A 25,874-nucleotide genomic window follows, 5' to 3' on the forward strand; every position below is an offset into this window, starting at 1 on the left:
GCAGGGGAGGATCCTCCTGGCCACCGTAGAAACTCGCAGTTACTCTACTAGACACAGATTTTACCTGCATTTCTTAAATGGAACACATGGTGACTTCATCATAGCTTAGGCTTTCTGTCCCTTTCCATAGCTAATAGTCGTTTGTTCTATCCTATTTTCTGTTTATTCTGTCTTGAGCATATCTTGCAAGTGATTAACTTAGTTATTATCTATATTTACCACATCTGAATTCTGCTTGTGTCTCTCAAGTTACTTCCTTACCTGTTATCTGTAGTTAACAGAGCCTATGAGTTTTGCCCGTATTTCAGGAGCTTGCTCTCTGTGTTAATACTTATAAGGAGTCTCCCCTATCCTGCTTGTATTTATGTCTTCTGCAGCAAAACTGAATATATTCAAACTACAGCAAATGCATGTTACCCGAATACGTCAGTGCTGATAGCCTGTGTTAGTATGAAACTGATCCTTGTGTCTTTTCCAGTTTATTTTGCTTACCACCATTCCTTTAATAAATATTACTTATCAATTAGAAAATTCTTACCTTCCTGTTGGTTTAGTCCAGGATCCAGCTCTCTTAGAGCCTTTCTATCTCTGTACACAGTTGAACTGGGAGAGGACCAAGGAGGAATCACAAGGCTTCCCAGGCAAGGAGTTCATTAACTGTTGCTAGCTAAAGATTATTCACAACTTCTCACCAAAAGAATTATTCACCAAGAGAAACAAAATCCAGAAATAGCTTTCTGGGACTTTATAAACATTTTCATTGCCTTGACAATCTTAGCTGTCATGACACTAGTTTAGAAAATACTTAATTGAATAAATAATGTAATTAATCATCTGTAATTATGAAGTGGCATGCATTAAAACGTCTTACTCTAAACTGTAAGTGTAAGAGAGTAAGAATGTTTTTGTACCGATCTAATCATATTGCATAAAACACTGAGTTCCCCTGTGAGAGTTTGTTCCTGTTCCTAAAGAATTCTCCTTCACTTGCCATCTTTTCTTCCATACGTGATGGCAGTTGGATCATCATAGGTAGACACAGAGGTTTATAAGGTCGAAGGCTTGTGTCCTTTTGATTCTCTGCTGCGTCCTGCCACTTAAAATACAGCCAGGCACATAGTAGGTGCAATAGTTAGGCACATGTTAAGGTCCTATTGGGCTTCCCAGGTGGATCAGTAGAAAAGAATCCACCTGCCAATGCAGGAGGTGCGGGTTCCATCCCTGGGTCAGGAAGATCCCCTGGAGAAGGAAATGGCAACCCACTCCAGTATTCTTCCCTGGGAAATCCCATGGACAGAGGAACCTGGCAGGCTACAGTCCAGGGAGTTGCAAAACATCAGACTCGACCGAGTGACTAAACAACAAAGGTCCTAAAACAAGGAGACAAATACAACGTCAAATACAAAGCCATGGAAGATTGCCTTTCATTTGACCGTTCGACAACATTATCCATCAGCCCAGTTCATGCTTTTTAGTCACTGTCATTCCCTAGGGTGTTGACCTAATACACACATCCTCTGTGTGTATCTGCTTGTGGGAAGAGTGACAGAGAAAGAGAGTGCAGAGCGGGTCGTTTGTTCTGCAGACCTGATCTGGTTTATACAGAGCTCTGTCTCTTTCCCATTGGTTGGAGCAGAGTTACATAGCCATATCAGCTATCAGTCAGTTCAGTCGCTCAGTCGTGTCCGACCCTTTGCGACCCCATGAACCGCAGCACACCAGGCCTCCCTGTCCATCACCAACTCCGAGAGTCCACCCAAACCCATGTCCATCAAGTCAGTGATGCCATCCAGCCATCTCATCCTTTGTTGTCCCCTTCTCCTGCTGCCCTCAGCCTTTCCCAGCATCAGGGTCTTTTCAAATGAGTCAGCTCTTCATATCAGGTGGCCAAAGTATTGGAGTTTCAGCTTCAGCATCAGTCCTTCCAATGAAAACCCAGGACTGATTTTCTTTAGGATGGACTGGTTGGATCTCCTTGCAGTCCAAGGGACTCTCAAGAGTCTTCTCCAACACCCCAGTTCAAAAGCATCAATTCTTCGGTGCTCAGCTTTCTTTATAGTCCAACTCTCACATCCACATATGACCACTGGAAAAACCATAGCCTTGACTAGACGGACCTTTGATTTGTTAAAATACTTGAAGGGGTGAAGTGGTATAGCTGAAAAGCCTGAGAGCTGAATTTGGTACTATTCAATAACTAGCTGAAACTGTTACATCCCAGATAGTTAGATTAGCAGGAATTTGAGACAACTAAAGTAGGTACAGTTTCTTTTACTCTTATAATTAAAATACACAGTTTAACACTTTTTTAACTTTTGAAGTATCCTGCCATTTTCAACAGTGATTAGTATTAAAAATAATATATACTTTGAAATTCTAGTTAAAAATTGAAATAGCGTGTGTGTTATGGAAAATAAATATTTGACTTTAAATATTTTGGGGCTTTTGTGTTTGTACTTTCATATTTCACCTTTCCATTGACTTTTAAGCCTAAATATGTTAACGTTCTAATACAGGTGGGGGCATTTGGGGACACACCTGAAATTGGAACCAAATTTTTCAATAGCATTTTTCTTTTATTTATGTTCTCTTTCTCTCCATCTTGATATTGAGCTGTCAGTTGTATTGTTTATAATGTTAAAAATTTAGCTTATTTTTTTTCACAAAAAGAACAGAGATATGCATTGAAATATATATTTTCCAATTTCTCACAATAAAAACATACAGCCAACTTTCTCAAAATGGTAATGGTGACTATTCCATGTCTTTATTGTATTTATTAAGTTTTTGAATTTAACTTACGTTATTCTGCCTCCATAGAGTAAATTTTGATTGTAGTTGGCTGTTGATTATTATTACTTTCTTTATGATAGCAAATCAAGATAGTTTTCATATCACCCTTCTAAAGAAATATCAGGTACTTATTTACATGTTGAATTAAATAATGGAGTTAAAAACTGAAAACATTTAATTTGCTTTTCTTAGGATGTGTCAGCTCAAGGATCATCTTCACAGCTTCCTAAACCTTTTGATCCTGAGCCAGAAGCTAAATATGGCACCCTGGATGTGACTTTTGACTATGACTCACAAGAACAGAAGCTTCTGGTAACAGTGACAGCTGTCACAGATATCCCAACATATAACAGGACAGGTGGCAACTCATGGCAAGTACACCTTGTTCTTCTACCTATAAAGAAACAGAGAGCAAAAACCAGCATCCAGAGAGGACCATGCCCTGTCTTCACAGAAACATTCAAATTTAATCATGTTGAATCTGAGATGATTGGAAATTATGCAGTTCGGTTTAGACTGTATGGTATACACCGCATGAAAAAAGAAAAGATTGTGGGGGAAAAGATTTTTTATTTAACAAAATTGAATCTTCAAGGGAAAATGTCATTACCTGTGATATTGGAACCTTCTTACAATCATTCTGTGAGTATCTGCTCAAATAGCCCAAATACAGTTTATGTCATGGTATATAATATATACAATTTTTAAAATCTATGATCAACCCACCAACTTTCTCAGCCTACTTTTTCCCATGGTAATCATACCTACAAAATTTCTAAGTCCTAGATAGGTAGGTATAACTTTTTCTCATCTATAAAAGTTGCCCTTGAAGATTATATATGATTTATTTTATGTGTTTTATGTTCACAGAGCCTGACCTGATGTCTTACATATTTATTCCTTCATTAAACATGTATTAGATGATTGCTTATAATGACACCATCTGAACTCTTTAGAGAATTTATGGTTTTCTTTCCATGTTAAATCTAGGTTGATATGTTAACAACTATCTAGCCCCATATCTTATTTGATATACTATAGAAATTATTTGTTCTTACAGAATATATGCTGCTGCCTCGGTCATAACTGATTGTCTTTCCAGATCGGCTGTGAAATTATCTTTAAGGGTTCAAAAAAACCTTGCCCTTGTTTTACTTTCTACTTTTTTTTTAAACAAAGATTTTTACGGTGTTTCTGGGAGAATATTTGTGTTTAGTCCTTTTCTCTTTTTTCCTCCAGGTTCTGATCACATACCCTGTCTGTCTGTCTGTCTCTCTTCGTATTTTAAACTAAATTGCCACAAGGCATTGCAGGTCACAGGAGAGCTGCACAACTTATTTAAACCAGGAAGATATACTATGTCACATAGCTATTTAGATTATGTGAAAATCCATGATATGCTATAAATAGAAATTTTGAATTATATTTAGTCCTCTTACAATTGAATAAGTATTTTTACCCATAAATACACAGGTTTGGAATAAATCTGTGTATTAAAATGAAAGTATACTATTTTAGAGTTGTTTCTAAGCTTTTAAATGTCAAGCTTTAAGTCCAGGATTAGTCTAATTGAACTTCTGCCAGGCAGCATTTGAAGGTCTCATAGGACCTTCATCCCCAGTAGAGCCATACCTTTTCAACTAGATGATTTCAGCATTTTTAAAAACCAAAAGGTGATAATTCAGTATATCTCTATGGGTTTTTAAGATAATATTTATCCTTTATTGGGTAAATTGATAGCTTGTTTTCACTTTAAATTTTAGAATTACTGTAGATACCAGCAGTTTATCAGAAGGGAGCAGGGGAAAAAATGCAAGCACTATTTCAGAGGGGAAAAGATAACTTTTTAATAAAATTAAATATTCTGTAATTCTTACTGTGATTTTTTAAACTTTCTCATTATTTGGTCTGAGTGGTTACTAGTTAATCTGTGGAAAATGCATTCTTATATATAGAAATACCTGATTTATATTAGAAGAGAATGCCTGTACCATCAAGAGGTATGTATTTTGTGTTTCTTTATTTGCTTTGACTTTTCTGTTCCCAATTCTGTATTAATTATATACTTTTCACAAAGAAAATGAAGCCATACAAAATAATATGTTTTTTTTCCTCTGGCCAAACTAAATGATTTCTGTACACACCTCCATTACATGTATTGGCCTAAATTTAATTCTGTATTTCTGTATGTCTGACAACCAGTACAATTAATTTCTGTGGAGTGTTCACAAAAAGAAAAAAGTGCTAAGTAGATAGCATCTAAGACATAACGTTTAAATCTGAAGAAAACTTATCTTCTGCTCTTAGAGAATTTTTTCTCTGCGTTGCCATGCTTCTCAAAGTCTCTGCTGCTTCTTAAAGTCTGTGCCTGTGTTGAATTGTTACTCTCTTGTCTTCTTTTTTTCTCCACCTGCTCGAAATCTCATTGCTTGTTTTTGGCTTCTGTGCCAAAAAGAGCTAGTGTTTGACAATTGCGAAGTTAAGACTCCAAATTCTGTCTATCAGTTTTCTTGTCATAAAAATAAAAGACTAAAAGAATGTCTACATTCTGGCTGTTCTCGAGTGTTAGTGTTCTCTTTGCTGAAGTTCTGATATTAATTGTATAAAGAAATCATGTGATTGTAGATCACCTAGGTGATTTTAGCTCCACTTTTGTAAGATATAATAGTATATGAGTGAGAGGTACTTTCATAATTAAAGATTTATTCTTAGAGCTTTTGAATAATTTCTTCTTGTTGTTGAAAGAATATTATTAGCCTTTTGGCAAGGGAAAGTTCTAATCTAGTCAAAAAATTTACAAACTTTGGTTAAAGCATATTTGAAGCTTAATTACAGTTCATGTCCATGAGTAATAATACAAAATTAGAATTCTGCATAAAGAATTTAGTTTTATAGCTAATTTTTCAGAAACTGATCCAAACAATACATTGAGAGAAAAATGACCAGTATCACCAAACTAACTTTCTGAGAAGTAAACCCTGAGTTTCCTTGAGGGTAAGATTTAAGTTTAACATTAAGATAAGTATATAATTTGATCAGTGAACAGTAGAAAATATACGAAGGGTTAAAAAGCACATGTTCTTCCTACTAACTAGTTGGGTGTGTTTGGATAAGTTATCTAATAATATTGGGTATCAGGTTTCTTGTTAGTAAAATGAGAGAATTAAAAGAAATGATCTCTAGGGTTCTACCCATCACTGTGTTCTCTGATTCTACTAATATATATTTGGGGGGGGAGTTAATGATTTTTAGGTGAGTTTTGTATGCTTAGTATGTGATGTTTGATTGTGGACATTTGTTATGTTTTCTCACTTCTTCATGATTTTTCAGCAACCTTCTTATGTCTGAGGAAGTCCCAACTACTGCTCCCCCGTCCCTCAGTTAAGCTGTGTAATTCACTTTCCCAGTCTCACTGGTAGCTGGGGCAGGAGGCCTGTTCACTAGATGCTCCGCTCACACTCACCTCCAGGAAACCTCGGCACAGACTGAACAGAGAAGCAGATGCTACACTCAGTTTGTGTTCTCGTGAGGCTGATGGTGGAGGAACCTGACATCGAGTCAGTAGTAATTCTGAAATAGTTCTGGTGTTGCAGAAATTGTATTGGTGCTGAACAATGTTAAGTAATAATTGCAGAAAAGAAAAGACCTTGGCATAAGTATGCAGTAGGAGCAGTAGCCGATTTCCTCCCCAGCTCAGGTCTGCAGTATGGTTTTAGATTTTGCTCTTGAGGAGCTTAGCCATAAGCCTGGTTCTCTCATCACCCCAGTCCCTTTAATAAATTGCTGTTTCACTTAGAGTTAGCTTCCAGTGATTTCAAATAAGAACCCTGACTGGAAACTTTGACATAGCCACGTGGTGTAGTATTTACTTGCAACAGTCATTTCTTAAGCTATACTCAGTAGTTAGTGTTGCTAGTTACCCTTCCTACCATGGTGTGAAAGTGGAAGTGTTAGTTGCTCAGTCGTGTCTGACTCTTTGCAGCCCCTCTGACTGTAGCCTGCCAAGCTCCTCTGTCCATGGAATTGTCCAGGCAAGGATACTGGAGTGGGTAGCCATTCCCTTCTCCAGGGGATCTTCCCGACCCAGGGATTGAACGCAGGTCTGCATTGCAGGCAGTCTTTACCATTTGAGTCGCCAGGGCAGCCCACCATGGTGTATCCCTCTCATAATTTGTACTTATCTCTTACTCTCAACTTGTTTATATGACATTCTTTCCTTGTAGCTCAGTTGGTAAAGAATCCACCTTCAATGCAGGAGAACTGAGTTAAGTTCCTGGGTTGGGAAGATCTCTTGGAGAAGGGAAAGGCTACCCACTCCAGAATTCTGGCCTGGAGAATTCCCAGTCCGTGGGGTCACAAAGAGTCAGACATGCCTGAGTGACTTTCACTTTCCTTGTGTATTAATATAACCCCAGTTACTTTCTTCACATGCATTTTTGGTACTGTATAGTAATCTCTCTATTACAGTTGTCTGAAATAGCTTCATCCCTTTTCTCCCCTGAAGTTTTATTTCTTATTCAACTTATTAAATTTCTTAATAATATTATATGTATTCATTATGATTTATTAATAATTAGACTTTATTGTTTCTTTCATAAACATGCAACCCTTCCTATACAGACAGTACTTAATTAGTATAATCTATGTACAGTGGGAGACCTGGGTTCGATCCCTGGATTGGGAAGACCCCCTGGAGGAGGGCATGGCAACCCTTTCCAGTTTCTTGCTGGAGAATCCCCATAGACAGAGGAGCCGGGTGGGCTACAGTCCTTGGGGTCACAAAGAGTTGGACACAACTGAGCGTCTAAGCACAGCAGTGGGCAGCTGAGATGGAATAAAAGGTAAAGACACTGGAGATGGACCAGTTGGTCAAAGGAGGCCAGGTTCTTGGATGGGTTATCCCCATGAGACTCATAAAAGATGGTGGCAGAAGTTGAAGTATAAAATAGGATCGAATCAAGGATTGTGATTCTCAAGAAACAAAGAGAAAATGATCAGGGAGGGAGTGAAGAGGAAATGTATTGGACAGAATAACTATGAAGACTGACGTGCTCCTTAAAGGAAGATTGTTGTTCTTTTCCATGATTTTAGAGGAACAGTGTTTGCGAAAGCAGCAGAAAACTTTGCTCCCTGACTCTGAGGCACTTTAGGTATGAGAGAATAACCAGAGTGAAAAGACTGTAGAGAATGATACACTCTCAGGGAAGAATTGGAATTCAATTAAAGGTGTTGAGGGTTCAGAGAAGAAACTCAAGTTCTGGAGGAGTTTATCATAAATCAGGAGCACCCAGAGGCCCAGTGGGGAGATTCTGAAGAGGAGGAGCATGATGGAACTTCGTGTTGGCAAGGAAGTGCCAAGAATACGTGAGTATATTGGGTTGGCCATAAAGTTCATTCGAGTTTATGGAAAACAGCAAACCAACTTTTTGACCAACCCAATAGAATGAATGTTAAAGTAAAAGAGATGGCAGTATCATCAGGGGGTTGCTCTTCATTTACATCCGGGAATTGGTGATGGACAGGGAAGCCTGGCAGGCTGCATTCCATGGAGTTGCAAAGAGTTGGACACGACTGAGCAACTGAACTGAACTGACACTATACCAAAATGTCATTCCCAATCATAATTTGACGAGCTAGTCTTGTTGGAGCTCAGATGGTCAAGAGTCTGCCTGCAATGCAGAAGACCCGGGTTTGATCCCTGAGTCGGGAAGATCCCCTGGAGAAGGAAATGGCAACCCACTCCAGTACTCTTGCCTGAAAAATCCCATGGATGGAGGAGCCTGGCAGGCTACAGTCCACGGGGTTGTAAATAGTCAGACACAACTGAGCGACTTCACTTAATCATAATTTGAGTCTATTTAAATCTCAAATTTCCTTAAAAGTCTAATTTAAATACAATCTTTATGAAAATTTATTAGATTATTTCCAATATAATTTAAATGAGTTGATCTTTCTGTCTAGAATCAAATATTCCAGTACTGGCTGTTATTGTTGTTTAGTCGTTAAGCCATGTCCGACTCTGTGACCCCGGGGACTGTAGCTCACTAGGCCCCTCTGCCATGGGATTTCCCAGGCAGGAATGCTAGAGTGGGTTGCCATTTCCTTCTGCAGGGGATCTTCCCAATCCATGGATCAAACCTGGGTCTCCCGCATTGGCACACAGATTCTTTACCACTGACCCTCCAAGTAAGCCCACCCGTACTGATTATTGCTATATAAATGTTGAATGGATGGATGGGTGAGTAGGTGCATATGGTATATAATATTTCTCAATTATTGCCCCTATTGCTGATTTTTGCAGCTAGTCCTGTGTTTTCTTGTTCTCTAACTTATTTTATATCTTCCTTCTAGAATTAAACACTTGGAGAATAGACACTCTTGTTTTCCTCACTTGACATTTTTCATACATCCTAGAACATAGGTGAAATTGATTCATTTACATGTTTGGCTAAACCGAATCATTTTAAAAGTCAGTTACTGAGTTCTATATAACATTATTCCCTGATAGGTATCAGCTCACTTGTTTAGTCACTCAGTCATATCCAACACTTGAGACCCCGTAGCCCGCCAGGCTCCTCAATCTATGGGATTTCCCAGGCCAGAATCCTGGAGTGGGTTGCCATTCCTTTCTGCAGTGGATCTGTCTGACCAAGGGATTGAACCTGTGTCTCTTGCCTTGCCAGGTGGATTCTCTACCACGGAGCCCCCAGGGAAGCCCAGTAGTATGCTTTAAACAGCTGTATTAGGAATATTTTGTGACCTGGAATTCAATAAATATGCACCTCAGGGTAATTAATAGAAACATAGCAGGAATTATTTTATTTTTAAATCATGATTGGCTAATTAGGAACATAAATACTTATGTAATTTCTCATTCAGGAGTGTAATGCCACAGTATCCTAAGAATGATCAACTTTCCTCATGACTGACTTATTTTAGACCCTTGTATTTTCAGCCTTTAATTTGTATTATCCTTGTGTCTCAAGAACAACCTCTCTTTATACTAATGGATTGAATTAGTTTGATATTTGTACTATTATTTTTAAGAGAGATGGATTAGTGCTTACACTTTTATCATTGAAATGTGTGTTTCTCTAAGAATCATACTTGAGTCTCTGTTAGCAAACAACTTTTAAAGCTTATAACTGAAATTAACACAACACTGTTAATCAACTATATACTCCAATATAAAATTAAAAAAAAATTTTAAACTTCACCAATTTTCATATTCACTACAATTAACACACTACCATTGTCAATAAAAACCTTCATTTTCTCAACATAGATTACACTTACTTCTTTACCATAAAGTAATTTAAAATAAATACTTCATGATAAACTAATGATCCCAGTTAAAAATTTCTGCTTCAAGGAGAAAGTTGCATGTATGCAATTCAGTTCTCTAGATACTAACAGTAATGTGAGTCATGGCTCACTTTAGTATAAAACTAAATAGCTGTAGGCCTATTTAGAGACAGTTATTCAAAGAGAAAGAGTTTCCCTGATAGGTAGGTCAGTTGGTAAAGAATCCGCCTGCAATGCAGGAACCCCAGTTTGATTCCTGGGTTGGGAAGACCTGCTGAAGAAGGGATAGGCTACCCACTCCACTATTCCTGGGCTTCCCATGTGGCCCAGCTGGTGAAGAATTTGCCTGCAGTGTGGGAGACCTGGGTTCAATCCCTGGAATGGGAAGATCCTGGAGAAAGAAAAGGCTACCCACTCCAGTATTCTGGCCTGGAGAATTCCATGAACAGTATAGTCCATAGGGTTGCAAGAGTTGGACAGGACTGAGCGACTTTCACTTTCACATTCAAAGAGAAAGTAAGTGAGCATATATTATCAGTAGAGAGCAATAACCCTAGTCTCGCACAAAGAATTGTTAATCAGATAAATCTTTCGGTGAAAAAGAGAAGCTAAAGTACAGCATAAGTGGAAGCTTTTTGTTTAAATCAAAGTCTTATTTTAAGTGTTAAGTTTAAACTTAGTTTAAAAAGAAGTCAAGTTTAAATATTAAGTCTCAAGAAATTTTGAACGTGCAGAAAAATTGAGTGAGAGAAGCTGAAATTCCAGTGACTAAAATCGTTGTTTTTTAATATCTACTGTGGGAAATGAGAAGCATGAAGCATCTTAGCTGGGATTCATTTAGTTGAACCATCCAAGTGCTAAATAAACTATAAACTGCTGAGAACCAACTCATACTTCATTCCTGTTTTTGTACTATTTTTTCAAATATAAGCTAGAAAAGTAAAGTTTGTCCTTAAGGCCTTCCCTTTACAAACAAAAGAAATACCAAGCGGAAGCAACATTTTATTTTTTTCCTAGTCATTCTCCTCATTGTGTTAATGTGAAAAAGCAAGGCAGTATCTAATGAGCAAATGTGAATCAAAACCAAAATCCTTAATTCTAGGATTTCCACATTTAAGGTTGTGACAGATATTTTAGTAGGTTCTTCACTGGAAAAAGAAATATTAAAGTCCTAGGTACTAATTTTGAATAATTATAGACACACAAATATATTTTATAAAAAACCAGTACTAATGATTAAAAAAACAGTACTAAAGATATTGTTTAAAGTATTTTCATCTGGATTCATATTATTCCTAATGCTTCTTCCAAAAGAGTTGTGGTTTTTATCTGCTGTGATATTTTTTGAGTTTGACAGGGTTTGGGCTTCCCTGATAATTGGTAGAGAATCTGCCTGCAATGCAGGAGACCCTGGTTCGATTCCTGGGTCGGAAAGATCCCCTGGAGAAGGGATAGGCTTCCCACTCCAGTGTTCTTGGCTTCCCTTGTGGCTCAGCTGGTAAAGAATCCGCCTGCAATGTGGGAGACCGGGGTTCGATCCCTGGGTTGGGGAGATCCCCTGGAGAAGGGAAGGGCTACCCACTCCAGTATTCTGGCCTGGAGAGTTCCATGGACTGTATAGTTCATGGGGTTGCAAAGAGTCAGACATGACTGAGCGACTTTCACTGACAGGGTTTAATGATGCTTTTCCAATGTAATGGCTATTTAGGCATACAGGGGGAATCTAAAGAGAACTGATAAATACTAATTACAAAAGCATTTTTCTGAAATTTAATTTTAAAAAAGCAGTTTACGTTTGATGCATTTATATTCTTACAGTGAAGTATGAACTTAAGAAATACAGCATTCAGGTTTAGGGCAGGCTCATGCTGACGCTAAGTCCCTCAGTCGTGTCTGACTCTGTAATCAGGCTCCTCTAACCATGGGGTTTTCCAGTCAAGGATACTGGACTGGTTGCTATTTCCTACTCCAGGTGGTCTTCCCGACCCAGGATTGAAACCCATGTCTCTTGCATCTCCTGCATTGGCAGGCAAATTCTTTACCACTAGCACCACCTTACTCTGAAATAAAATTCATATTCTTAATTTATTTTAATCATTCTGCTATTATTTATTGTTTTATAGTTTAAAGATACTCTCTGGTCTTACAAAAATAATGACTTTTGTATCTCAGACCTAGAGTTGTTAACATAGGCCGTATCTTACCTATTAACAGCGTTCACTTTATAGTCTGTCACTTATTGATGATTCATACTAATTATATTCTTTTGTAGCAGAGAAAAGCTAGTAGAGCTAACTGGAACTGAAGACTTAAGTCTGGCACACACAGAGTTTTAATTATCTCATGTTATATAATCAAAGTATGTAATTTGTATTCTCAAAGTTATATGTCTCAATATATCCACATTCTACAGTAAAAAAGTAAACTGATTAAAATTTAATTTGGTTCATTTTTAAAGAAACATTATACCATTTAGTTGATGGAAAATAGCATGTGTTTTAAGTACGTTTTTCATATTAGATTATTGGGGGGGACATATTTTTCTTTGAAATGAAAGCTGTCATTGTTCCTTAAGCTATATTCATGTTCTAAAAGTGTATTCTTTATACTAGCTCATTTGTGGTTTGTTATAAAAGGTTTAAGAATTACTTGATATCATGTTGATATTTGGCAGAAAACAACAAAACTCTGTAAAGCATTATCCTTCAATTAAAAAATAAATTATAGAAAAAGAATTACTGGATAGTGGAAACTTACAGTTTTAATGCTGAAATTGTTAGATTTTCAAGATCAAGTTTATATTTGCATGTAAGAGGGTTGATACAGCGTAGGGATTAAGAACATAGAGATTATGAGGGCCCTAGAACACGTCTTAGTTCCCCACTTCTTCCTAATTGTGTGTTCTTAGATGAATACTCATCCTCTTTATGCCTCATTTTTTTCATTTGTAAACAGGGATGATTTTTTTAAAAAAAAGTTATCCATATAAAGAACATCATCTGGCCCAGAGTAGGAACTTTTAAATGTTAAAAAATTAAAGAACGTTAGACAAATTTTAGCTAATGCTGTTTAAAAATTTATTACATTGTGTTTTTCAAGTTTCAGAATCAGAAGGAATGTTGCAATCAGGAAGAGAGGAAAGTAGAAGTGCTTTGATCCAACAATACAAAGAGTGCTTAGTCCAACAATGCAAGTAACTAGGGAAATACTCTTTTTAGGAACCAAATATAATTCAAGCCTTGAATGTTTTTCAGATACAACTTTTTAGAAATATATTTTGAGTAATTATGAAGAACTCTGAATTATAAATATTACTTAAAGAAGTGCAGGCACATAGAGTAATTTATTACTTTAGCAAAACTTGCAAGGCAGTTTTAGGCAAGTTTATTTTGGGATAACAAACCCTGAAACTTTCAGTGCCTTATGCACAACAGAGGCTTCTTTCTCACTTGTGCTGCATGTCCATTTTGGGTCAGTTTTGGCACTATTCTGCGTTGTCTTCATTCTGGGGTCCAAATTGATAGGGGAGGTGCTTCCTGAAACTTTGCTGGTTGTCGGAGGACGCAGCAAACTAATCCTTATCTTTTAAAGCTTCTGCCCAAAATTGACATGCTACTTCCATTGACAGTTCAGGTGTCTAAAGCGAAGGTGGGCAAACTTTTTCTGTAAAGCACCAGAAAGTTAACTTTGTTTAGGCTGCACAGGCCACAGCATATGGTCTCAGTCCCATATTCTTTTTATTCTTTAACCCTTACTTAATTTTCTTCCAGTTCTACTGAGATACAGTTGATATACAGTACTTTTTCAGTTTAAGATGTACAGCATTTGGAGTTGACTCACATAAATACATCATAAAGTGATTATCTCAATAAGTTTAGTGAATGTCATCTTGTATATATACAAAATTAAAGAAATAGAAAAATTATCTTTTCCTTGTGATGTCTATGGCTGCTTTTGCACTACAACAGTGGATTGCATAGTTGTGACTGAGATCATATGGCTTGTGAAGAAAAAATTATTTACTATCTGGCTCTTTACAGAAAAATTTTGCTGATCCATTAGTCAGAAGATAGAATTGAGAAGAAATTTCCGGAAATAAAGAAGAAAAAAAGAATAGAAAATAGACATAAATACAAAAAAAAATTAAGAGACTTAGACAATATAAGAGGATTTAACATATAACTAAAAGGTGAATCATTTTTTAGAAAAATACAGAGGAGAGAAGAGGACGCTGTATTAAAATGCAATAAAATTTGCCAGAGCTGAAGTACTTGAATGTCCAAATAAAGAGCCTGAACAAGCAGTGAAAATGTCCAGACTTAGACACATCATTGTGAAATTTCAGAACATCAGGGGAAGATCCTAAAAGGGCCCAGGTAACATAGAAACGAATGATGATCAGGATGACGTCAGACTTCTCAACTGCAATGCTAGATGCTGGAAACTTAAGGCTTCAAAATTGCAAAAGAATAATGTTTATTGTTTTCTTAAATCCTCATCATAACCCCATTATGAGTATCATTATTTGTCCCCATTTTACTGATGAGAAAAAGGTACTGCAGTGACTTTGACTATCCCGAAGTCACTGTGTTACATTGCTTAGCAATCTGCGATTATTCCCAACCTTTTCTACTTTCTTTCCTGTGCTTCAGAGGATGTGCCTCTCAGATTCCCTAGAGTTCTGAATGCTAATCAGGTTCTCCCAATTAGATGCATTAATGCATGATTTGCAAGGTGGAAGTGAGACAGAGTCCATCTTCCTGCTGCTGCAGGCAGGCAAGTTCAAGGGAAGATGTTTTTTTCCCCCCTCTAGCAACATTCTAATAGCTAGTTTTTGGCTTCGTGGATGCTAAGGAGTAATTGTAATGGCAGTGATGACTTCCTGATCCCTTAATGAAGCTAAAATAGTTCTGTTTTTCAACTCATGCTTTATCTCCCCACCTTTTTGGTAAATGTAATAGATCCTTTGGTGAGTCAGTTTTTCTGTGTTCTAAGGAGTCATTCCTGCAGGACCGGCCTGGACTCTGCTCCTCCAGCTCTCCCTGCTGTTCTGTAAGCACCCAGCTTAACTGAATTAAATCTCTTTCTTCTTAAAATACCTGAAGTGATTTCTTTTTCCTTCACTGAGCCCTGACTGACACAGGTCACAGCAAAGGCTTAGTGTTAATGTTAGAAAAGGAGATGTCAGATTTTAAATTTTCAGGTTTTAAAAATTTTATCTAAGTACTCCATGCCTTACAAGGACACTGTCAGTTATAACTAGGGTTTAATTCTAGTTAAAATATTTTGACTTATAATCTCTGAAAATAGTTACATTAGTACAAGAAGTTAAAACAAATAACATTCATTTACTTGCAACTTGAATGGTGTGTCCGTGTGCTAGGTACAGTTTTAAGTACTTGCTGTCATTTAATCCTCACAATTACCCTTGAAGATAGATAGTAGGTACTATTAGCCCCAATTTATAGCAAGCAGGCATAATAGGTTAACTGAACTTCCTAGGGTCACACAGTAAATTGCAGAGTAGGAATTTCAGTTCATCGCTCCACAGTCTGTGTTTTTAGTTACTCTGTACTTTACCATTTGTTGTGGTTGTTCAGTCACTGAGTTCTCTCTGACTCTTTGTGTCCCCACGGACTTCAACATACCAGGCTCCTCGGTCCTTCACTCTCTCCCGGATTTTGCTCAAATTCATGTCCATCGAGTCAGTGGTACTATCTAACCGTCTTATCATCTGCCGCCCTCTTTTCCTTTTGCCTTTAATCTTTCCCAGCACCAGGGTCTTTTCCAGTGAGTCAGCTCTTCGCGTCAGGTGGCTGAAGTATTGGAGCTTCAGCTTTAGCATCAGTCCTTTCCATAAATATTCAGGGTTCCTTTCCTTTAGGATTGACTGGTGTGATGTCCTTGTAGTCCACGGAACTCTCAAGAGTCTTCTCCAGCACCACAATTTGAAAGCATCAATTCTTCAGTGCTCAGCCTCTTTTGTGGTCCAACTCTCACATCTGTACATGACTACTGGAAAAACCAGAGCTTTGACTCTACGGACCTTTGTCAGCAAAGTGATCTCTCTAGTTTCTAATATGCTAGGTTTGTTATAGCTCTCCTTCCAAGGAGAAAGCATCTTTTAATTTTATGGCTACAGTAACCATTCGTAGTGATTTTAGAGCCCCCCCAAAATAAAATCTTTCATTGCTTCTACTTTTTCCCGTTCTATTTGCTGTGAAGTGATGGGACCAGATGCCTTGATCTTAGTTTTTTGAATGTTGAATTTCAAACCAGCTTTTTTAGTCTCCTCTTTCACCTTCATCAAGAGGCTCTTTAGTTCTTCTTCTTTTTCTGTCATTAGAGTGGTATCATCTGCATATCTGAGGTTGTTGATGTTATTCTTGGCAGTCTTGATTCCAGCTTGTGATTTGTCCAGCCTGGTATTTTTCATGCTGTACTCTGCATAGAAGTTAAATAAGCAGGGTGACAATATACAGCCTTTTCATATTCCTTTCCCAATTTTGAATCAGTTCTAACTATTGTTTCTTGACCCACATACAGGTTTCTCTGGAAAAAAGTAAAGTGGTCTGGCACTCCCATTTCTTGAAGAATATTCCCCAGTTTCTTGTGATCCAGTCAAAGGCTTTAGAGTAGTCAATGAAGCAGAAGTAGATGTTTTTCTGGAACTCGCTTGCTTTCTCCATGATTCAGTGAATGTTAACAATTTGATATCTGGTTTCTCTGCCTGTTTGAAACTTTATCATTATATAAGACTAAATTTTACCTAGAAGATGGTTAGATTTGTCTATGAGTGTTGATAGACCTACTTTAAATTATGAATGTCTTTACTCTCATGAAATTTGTTTTTATTAGATGTAATAATCTCTCAGAATCCCTAAATGTCAAGATTGTAATTTTTAGAAAATATATATATATATATAATGTAAAATAGATCCAGAAATGAAAACTAAAAATGCTTTTTAATAATTAACACTGGTATCCTGCTGAGAATATATCATAACCAAAATGATTTCATGAAAAAGTGCTGGATTCTCTCATTGTTACTCTGTACCGTTTCTTTTCAAACTTTGTTCCTTTGGAACTGCCAGATTTCTTGGATATTTCTCATCATTTACTTCTGAATCGTTTACAATCCTGTACCCTCAGTTCAGTTCAGTTCAGTCACTCAGTCGTGTCCACTTCTTTGCGACCCTATGAATCGCAGCACGCCAGGCCTCCCTGTCCATCACTAACTTCCGGAGTTTACTCAAACTCATGTCCATCGAGTCGGTGATGCCATCCAGCCATCTCATCCTCTGTCATCCCCTTCTCCTCCTGCCCCCAGTCCCTCCCAGCATCAGGGTCTTTTCCAATGAGTCAATCCTTTGCATCATGTGGCCAAAGTATCAGAGTTTCAGCTTCAACATCAGTCCTCCCAAAGAACGCCCAGGACTGATTTCCTTTAGGATGGACTGGTTGGATCTCCTTGCAGTCCAAGGGACTCTCAAGAGTCTTCTCCAACACCACAGTTCAAAAGCATCAATTCTTCAGCACTCAGCTTTCTTCATAATCCAACTCTCACATCCATACACGACCACTGGAAAAACCATAGCCTTGACTAGATGGACCTTTGTTGGCAAAGTAATGTCTCTGCTTTTTAATATGCTATCTAGGTTGGTCATAAATTCCCTTCCAAGGAGTCAGCATCTTTTAATTTCGTGGCTGCAGTCACCATCTGCAGTGACTTTGAAGCCCAAAAAAATAAAGTATGACACTGTTTCCACTGTCTCCCCATCTATTTCCCATGAAGTGATGGGACCAGATGCCATGATCTTAGTTTTCTGAATGTTGGGTTTTAAACCAACTTTTTCACTCTCTTCTTTCACCCTAGAATGAATTATGTTATTTCAGTATCAATCCTAAAATTTCACAACTCAGAGCAGTTTAGCAGTTTACTAAATTGTGTTAGCCTCAGCAAGAGAGACTAGAAATGTAAATGTTTGGCATTTTAGTCTTTATGGTGAGAGGTGAGCTCTCCAAGCAAGAAATAAAAAGACAGAGAATGAATGTTGAGTGGACAACTGACAGTATTCACTGTGGCTTACAACCAGGAGTTTTGGTAGCTGACTTCAAGTTTGTATGTTCCTGAGTTCATTGTGGAAGAATATGTGTAAAATGAAAATTTTCTCCTTCAAATTTCTCCCCTCTTTACAAGTATGCAGTATTACATATTTAAAGTCTGATGATCAGATCATGTATATAGCCACTAATTATTTTCAAAGTGAGTATGTAAATGTAGTTTATATACTAAACAGCTGTCTTATACTGTTAAAGCAAGCAAAAGTTTATCCCTCATATAAAATATTTCTTCTTCCCTTCACCCTAATTGTTTTCATCTTTTAACAAGAATTTAGACTTTTTAACCTTTGAGTTTGTTTCATATTTTTATGTACATATCATAAATGCCACTCAAAAAAAAAGTGTTTAAAATGCAAAATTAAAATCTAAAATATTTATTATGAAGCAAATCAAATACCTAACCCTCTTCTCAATAAGTCCTGTAGTTTAAAAGCATAATTTCTCAGAGTGAGCTCTAGCAGTCATTCTCATCAGTTTGGGGGCTCAACACCAGGTCCACCAAACCAGAATCACTGGGAAGCAGCCTAGTAATCTTTATTTTAAACAAATCCCCCAAGTGGTCATTAACTACATTAAAGTTTGAAGACCACTTATATAGAAAATATTAATAATAAGATACATAAGGTGTTTACTTTAGGGTCAGTTCAGAGGATACATTATTTTTTTGTATTTTGTCAGATCTCTTCATCTTTTATTATTGTCTTTGGTTTCCTTTTCAAATAGTTAGCAGTGTATGTTCTTTGGGCATTCAAAAAATAATTCAGAGGAGTAGAATTACAACAAAATGTAAGTGAAATGATAGTAAAAATATGAAGAGAAGGTACCTTTTTGGAAATCCCACACTTTGATTTCATTAACTGAAGTACCCATGAGGAGCCAGTGATTACACTGAGTAAATATTTGCATCAGTTAAGATTCTGTCAGTTGCAAGAGAATACAACAAACTCAAAATGGCTTGAGCAATAAGGGAACATTCAGGCAGTAGGTGTGTCTTCAGGCATGGCTTCGCCCAGTGACTTAGTTGCTGCTAAGGTCCTAGTTTCTTTCTCTTTCTGCTTCCCTACCCAATCTGTGTTCATGTATCAACTTCATAGTCCGTTTTCTCTAGCAGCTCTCTTCATGTGTCTCACTAGGCTCCATGCCCTTGCAGAACCAATCACTATGGCTGCAGTGATGGGCTTTAACCCACACTAAAACCCATTAGTTTTAACCCTAGAGCTGAGGAATGGGTCACTTCCCAAACCACATTGGATAAGAAATGAAAGAGAGTACATTCACTGTGGAAGGAAGTGTTGAATGGATGCTAGGGAGATAACCACATAATGTTTATTTAAATTCCTTGAAAATGAAATTCACTAAAACTTTAGTGATTGAACATAACATTGGTGGAATCCTGTTTCAGAAGCTTTGATAATACCTCAGAATTAGGCATACTTTTCTGTGCATTGCTTCAGGAGTCTTGAGTTCTGTGTTTCACACAGTTGATGTCTTTCTGACATGCTTAATTGGCGATGAACTAAATTCCGAAAATCATGATTCTCAATTCTGAATCCATTAGTTCAAAATCATCAACACAAAAAGTTTTAAATACTTGTAAGGAGAATTAGATTTTTATAAATTATTTTGAGGTAGGCCAGAATAGGAGGAAAGTTTTATTAAGTTTCATTGACTGTGATTTCCTTTAAAACTTTGTATTTCAGGTATATTATAAAATATTAAAATTATCTCTTTGACTCATTAGAAGCTTGACATAGTTTGAGAACAGAAAAAAGATGAGAAACATTTTAAAGAGAATTAAAGACCTTATGGCCGTAAGAAAAATCGTTTTACCAAAAATATTTACTATAGTCAAAACCTAGAATATTATAGATTAGATTTTCTTTGGATTCAGTTTACTTAAAGTTTATTGTGGCACTGAAGATACTATAACTAAATTTTCATAAATTGACAAATTTAGCATTTCCTGGGTTTCAGTGGTCTTTTAGGAAGTTTTGTAAAATACACCAAGGACCTCGTAACTGTCTTCAAGGCCATCTTTATACTGTAGTCCCACCTGGACAATCCTGAAATTCAGACTGTAAAGTTACATAGGTAGAGAATGAAAATAGCATTAAAATTTTTTTGTTCCAAAATAGGATACATTGTGATGAAGTAAAATAAAAGGCATTGCTATTTCTATTAACATTTCATTTCCTAGGAACTACTTTGAATGCTCTATGAGGATATGTACAAAAACAACAGTAATAACATCATGTGAAATAACTCTGGTAGCTTGGGAATTCATTATGAAGTTCCATTAAGACTCTCAGAAATATCCTTCTATATTCATATTTTAATGAACATATAAATCTTATTTTGCTATTTCATTTGTCACTAAATTATTCATAACATTCAATTTTGAATCAGAACTAATCTTCAAATAGTCTGTTTTGTGGCACAAGAGAATTGTTATTACCATTTTAAAATTTAAGAAAGGAAATTTGAAGTTCAAGGTGTTTATGCATTTAAACTGAAATCATCATTGTTCTAATGCCTTAGTGATGGATGTCTTTAAGATTTTAATTTGTGTAAAGTAGTTACACATTACCTGGGACTCAGTAAGCCCTCAGTAAATATTAGCTATGCCAATATCATCATCATCACTACATTACTACTATTATCAGCCACTACTATTTTCACCTTTTACCTATTTTTTGCATAATAGTTTAATTTGGTTTTCTTTTGGTAGCAGCCCACAGTTCATTATATTCACAATTCATTTGGTTCCTGTTAACTTTCTACGTGGATAATTTTTTTTTAAGTTTTCCCTTTTGATATAGATAGTCTCACTAGTAAAGAAATGTTGTTCAGTTGCCCAGCCATGTCCGAGTCTTTGTGACCCCATCCCTGGCAGCACGCCAGGCCTCCCTGTCCCTCACCGTCTCCTGGAGCTTGCCCAAGCTCGTGTCCATTGCATCAGTGATGGCATCCAGCCATCTCATCCTCTGATGGCCTCTTCTCCTGCCCTCAATCTTTCCCAGCATCAGGGACTTTCCAATGAGTCAGCTGTTCACATCAGGTGACCAATACACTGGAGCTTCAGCTTCAGCATCAGCCCTTCCAGTAGCCCTTCTTTCCATGTCATATCTTTTTGTCTTTTTATTCAGTTTATGAGATTCTCTTGGCAAGTATGCTGGGGTGGTTTGTCGTTCCCTCCTCTCGTGGATCACATTTTTGTCAGAACTCTCCACTATGACCCATCCATCTTTGGTGGCCTTACCTGGCATAGCTCATGGCTTCATTGAGTTACACAAGCCCCTTCGCCGGAACAAGGCAGTGATCCATGAAGGGAATATACAAGTAGGACTTGTTATAAAATACGGGAGAAAAAGTAAATTTTGAAGCTTTAATTTTATACTCGTACCATAAAAACTGTCCTAAATATCTTACATGGCTCTTTCATAGATATAAGACATAAAATATTATTCTGTTATTCTGTTAATATATATGTATATGTACATATTTACATTTGTATATGTTTCTGTGTCTATAAAAAGTTGTGCGTTCACACAGAGAACCAATTCCAGTTCACCACAGCAGGCTTCATTCTAGTTTGTAACTACCTTCTTTGACACTGAGAAGCCTTCTACTGTCCTTGATGCACTAATGTGATCAGTCCCTTTGTGTGTAACCAGTATCCATTGCAGCCATCCCGTCCTCCACATTCTCACCCTCCTCCCCAGACTCAGGCTCCAAATCCCTGTGTCTGCTCCTCCTGCGGAGACGCTCTTACTGTGCTCGACCTCGGACACCCCTACCAATCTGCACCCTCACCCCAGCACTGCGTGGATGACCTCTCAGCGTCCGAGGCGTGGCTGTGACACCCCCACACTACATCACCCATCTGTGGAAACAGCCTCCTTACCCTGTTTGGGATCCGACCGTCCCTACTGACCGTCCTGTGAATGGCTGCCTTCCCCCTGCTAAGTCTCTGATAACCCATTCTATTTTACTCCTCAGTGGCCTCAGCAGGACGGCTTCCTGACCCTGCCCAGGGGCTCTGCGCCCCAGGCGAGGCCACACCTCCTCATTCTGCTCAGGACCTGATGGCCATCAGGCTGCCCATCTGGATTCTTTCTCCCCGCACCAAGTGACCACTTCACATCTTCTGCCCCACCCCAGCATGGACATGTTCCTCATCCTGCTTGGGCTGGTGTCCGGTTCCTCTTGAGGATGCCCTCCTCAGCCTGCTTGGGCTTAATAGATTTTTTAAGTTAGTGACCCCTTGCCAGTCCCTCGGTGTGAGGTTAGGAATAATGGTGATGATGATGATGTGTTTCTTCTGATAGCAGCTAACTTTATTTTGGCCACGAAGAACATATGCCTATACTCTGCATCACAAATAATTGAGATATTTCTATTCTGTGTGTCTTTAAAATGGCCACCAGGTATAATTTTTTTTTTTTTCATTTCACATATTTTAAGATTTATTTACAAATTATGTTTTATAAAAAATTTATTTTTTTTCCATTTTTATTAGTTGGAGGCTAATTACTTTACAATATTGTAGTGGTTTTTGTCATATATTGACATGAATCAGCCACGGATTTACTTGTGTTCCCCATCCCAATACCCCCCTCCCACCTCCCTCTCCATCCTATCCCTCTGGGTCTTCCCAGTGCACCAGCCCTGAGCACCCATCTCATGCATCCAACCTGGGCTGGTGATCTGTTTCACCCTTGATAGTATACTTGTTTCAATGCTGTTCTCTCAGAACATCCCACCCTTACCTTCTCCCACAGAGTCTAAAAGTCTGTTCTGTACATCTGTGTCTCTTTTTCTGTTTTGCATATAGGGTTATCATTACCATCTTTCTAAATCCCATATATGTGCATTAGTATACTGTATTGGTGTTTATCTTTCTGGCTTACTTCACTCTGTATAATGGGCTCCAGTTTCATCCATCTCATTAGAACTGATTCAAATGAGTTCTTTTTAATGGCTGAGTAATATTCCATGGTGTATATGTACCACAGCTTCCTTATCCGTTCGTCTGCTGATGGGCATCTAGGTTGCTCCCATGTCCTGGCTATTATAAACAGTGCTGCGATGAGCATTGGGGTGCACGTGTCTCTTTCAGATCTGGTTTCCTCGGTGTGTATGCCCAGAGTGAGGTACCACTACACGCCAGTCAGAATGGCTGCTATCCAAAAGTCTACAAGCAATAAACGCTGGAGAGGGTGTGGAGAAAAGGGAACCCTCTTACACTGTTGGTGGGAATGCAAAGTAGTACAGCCGCTATTGAGAACAGTGTGGAGATTCCTTAAAAAACTGGAAATAGAACTGCCCATATGACCCAGGTATAATCTTAAGAATATTGCATCTTTGTATAAATTTTGGCCTCCTGGGATTAAAGACAGAGAAACTGGGTTGGCATGGAGCTGTCCACGGTACTGACAAGTCTTTGTAGTCTCATGGACTTTAGCTGCCTTGAATCTTCTTACTGTTATACCTAACTATACTTCTTAACCACTCCTGAGACTTCCCCCCAGCTTTGTTTACATATAATTTCCACGTAGCATTGAGTAACTTTGTGATGATTTAATACACATCTGTACTGTGAAATGCTTGCCACAATAAGGTTAGTACTCCCTTACTTACCATTTTGTTGTTGTTCCGGGTTTGATCTCTTGGTTGGAAAGATCCCCTGGAGAAGGAAATGGCAACCCACTCCAGTATTCTTGCCTGGGAAATCTCATGGACAGAGGAGCCTGGTGGGCTACAGTCCATAGGGTCACAAAGAGTTAAACTGAGCAGTTAACCACCACTGCTGCCTGGTGAAAACGTTAAAGCTCTACTGCCATAGCAGTTTTCACATGTGCAATGCAGTATTAACTATAGTCACCATGCTATACACTAGATTCCTGGAAGTTACTCATTTTATAACTGAAGCTTTTACCCTTTGGCCAACATCTCGCCATCTCCCCAACTCTGAACTCCTGGCAGCCACCATCATACTCTCTTGTTTCTACAAATTTTATGTTTTTAGGTTCCACATAAAAGTGAGATTATCGTGTTTGTTTCTCTGACTTCACTTCACTTACCATAATGCTCTCAAGGTCTGTTCATGTTTTAGCAAATGGCAAATTTTCTTCATTTTTTCCCTTTTTAAACAATTGAAATGGAATTAATGTAAAAATACTATGTTAGTTTCAGGTGATTTGACATTTGCATAACGAGCAACTAGCACTTTCACTACTACATACATTATGAAATGATCATGATATCTAATAACCATCTGTCCCCATGAAAAGTTATTATAATACTATTACCCATATTCCTTATGCTGTATATTACATCCCTGTGGCTTATTTATTTTATAATAGATGTTTGTACCTCCTAATGCCTCACCTAGTTCACCCCACACACGCTCTGCCCAAATCAGTGAATCTGTTTAAGGATTTTCTTCATTTTTAAAGTGCTGTGTGTATATCACATTTTCTTTATCTATTGACAAACACTTAGATTGCTTCCATGTCTTGTCTATTGTGAGTAATGCTGCATGATATCTTCAAGATAGTGACTTCAGAAATAAAATTGGTAGATCATATGTGGTGTCTCAGATGGTAAAGAATCTGCCTGCAATACAGGAGACCTGGGTTTGACCCCTGGGTCAGGAAGATCCCCTTGAGAAGAGAATGGCTACCCAGTCCAGTATTCTTGACTGGAGAAATTTCATGGACAGAGGAGCCTGACCACCTACAGTCCATAGGGTTTGCAAAGAGTCAAACACAAGTGAGTGACTAACACTTTCACTTTTTCACATGGTATAAATAGTTTTTAATTTTGGGGGGAACCTCCATGCCATTGTCCATAGTGGCTGCACCAATTTACATTCCCACCAGCAGTGCATCAGGTTTCCCTTTTCTGCACATCCTTGCCAGTGTTACTTCTTGTCTTTTTTATAATATATATTTTTAAAGAGGGGAGGTGTGAGATCACCATAGTTTTTATTTGCATTCCTTTGATGAGTAGTGTTGTTGAGCACCTTTTCATGTACTTTTTGGCCATTTGTGTGTCTGCTTTGAGAAGTGGTCTCTTCTGGTCCCCTGCCCATTTTTAAATTGGATTGTTTGGGGGTTTTTTGCTGTTGAGTCATATGAGTTCTTTATATGTTTTGGATACTAACCCATTACCAGATAGGTGGTTTGCAAATATTTTCTTGTGTCTTACAGGTTGTCTTTTCATTTTGTTGCTCCACAGAAGCTATTTAGTTTGATATAATCCCACTTGTTGATTTTTGCTTTTGTTGCCTCTGTTTTGGTATCAGGCCACCAGAAAAATTCATTGCCAAGACTGATGTCAAGGAACTTTTCCCCATACTTTCATCAAGGAGTTTGACAGTCTCAGACCATACATTTAAGTATGTAGTTTATTTTGAATTGATTTTTCAGAGTAGTGTAAGAGGGGGTTCAGTATCATTCAGTATCATCCAGTTTTCACAAAACTGTATACTGAAGAGAGTATCTTTTCATCATTGAATATTCATAGTCCCCTTTTTAAGTATTCATATATACTTGGGTTTATTTCTGGGCTCTCAGTTCTGTCCCATTGATATGTTTGTCTGTTTTTATATCAGTACCATGCTGTTTAAATCATTATATCTATACAGT

General features: G+C 37.8%; 1 protein-coding gene across 5 annotated transcripts in view; it reads left to right on the forward strand.

The window, feature by feature from the left end:
- SYT14 (synaptotagmin 14) overlaps positions 1-25,874 on the forward strand; it is a 197,704-nt gene that overhangs the window by 125,753 nt on the left and 46,077 nt on the right. For 4 of the 5 annotated variants that reach the window (XM_070473882.1, XM_070473883.1, XM_070473879.1 and 1 more), the window contains one exon: positions 2,986-3,435. In XM_070473882.1, coding sequence (XP_070329983.1) covers positions 2,986-3,435 — 450 coding nt within the window. Of the gene's footprint in view, positions 1-2,985; positions 5,338-25,874 lie in introns of those variants that run through there. The other variant, XM_070473881.1, reaches the window with a different exon arrangement.

The sequence above is a fragment of the Odocoileus virginianus genome, chromosome 11 (genome assembly GCF_023699985.2).
Source record: "Odocoileus virginianus isolate 20LAN1187 ecotype Illinois chromosome 11, Ovbor_1.2, whole genome shotgun sequence".
In the NCBI taxonomy this organism is placed as follows: domain Eukaryota; kingdom Metazoa; phylum Chordata; class Mammalia; order Artiodactyla; family Cervidae; genus Odocoileus; species Odocoileus virginianus.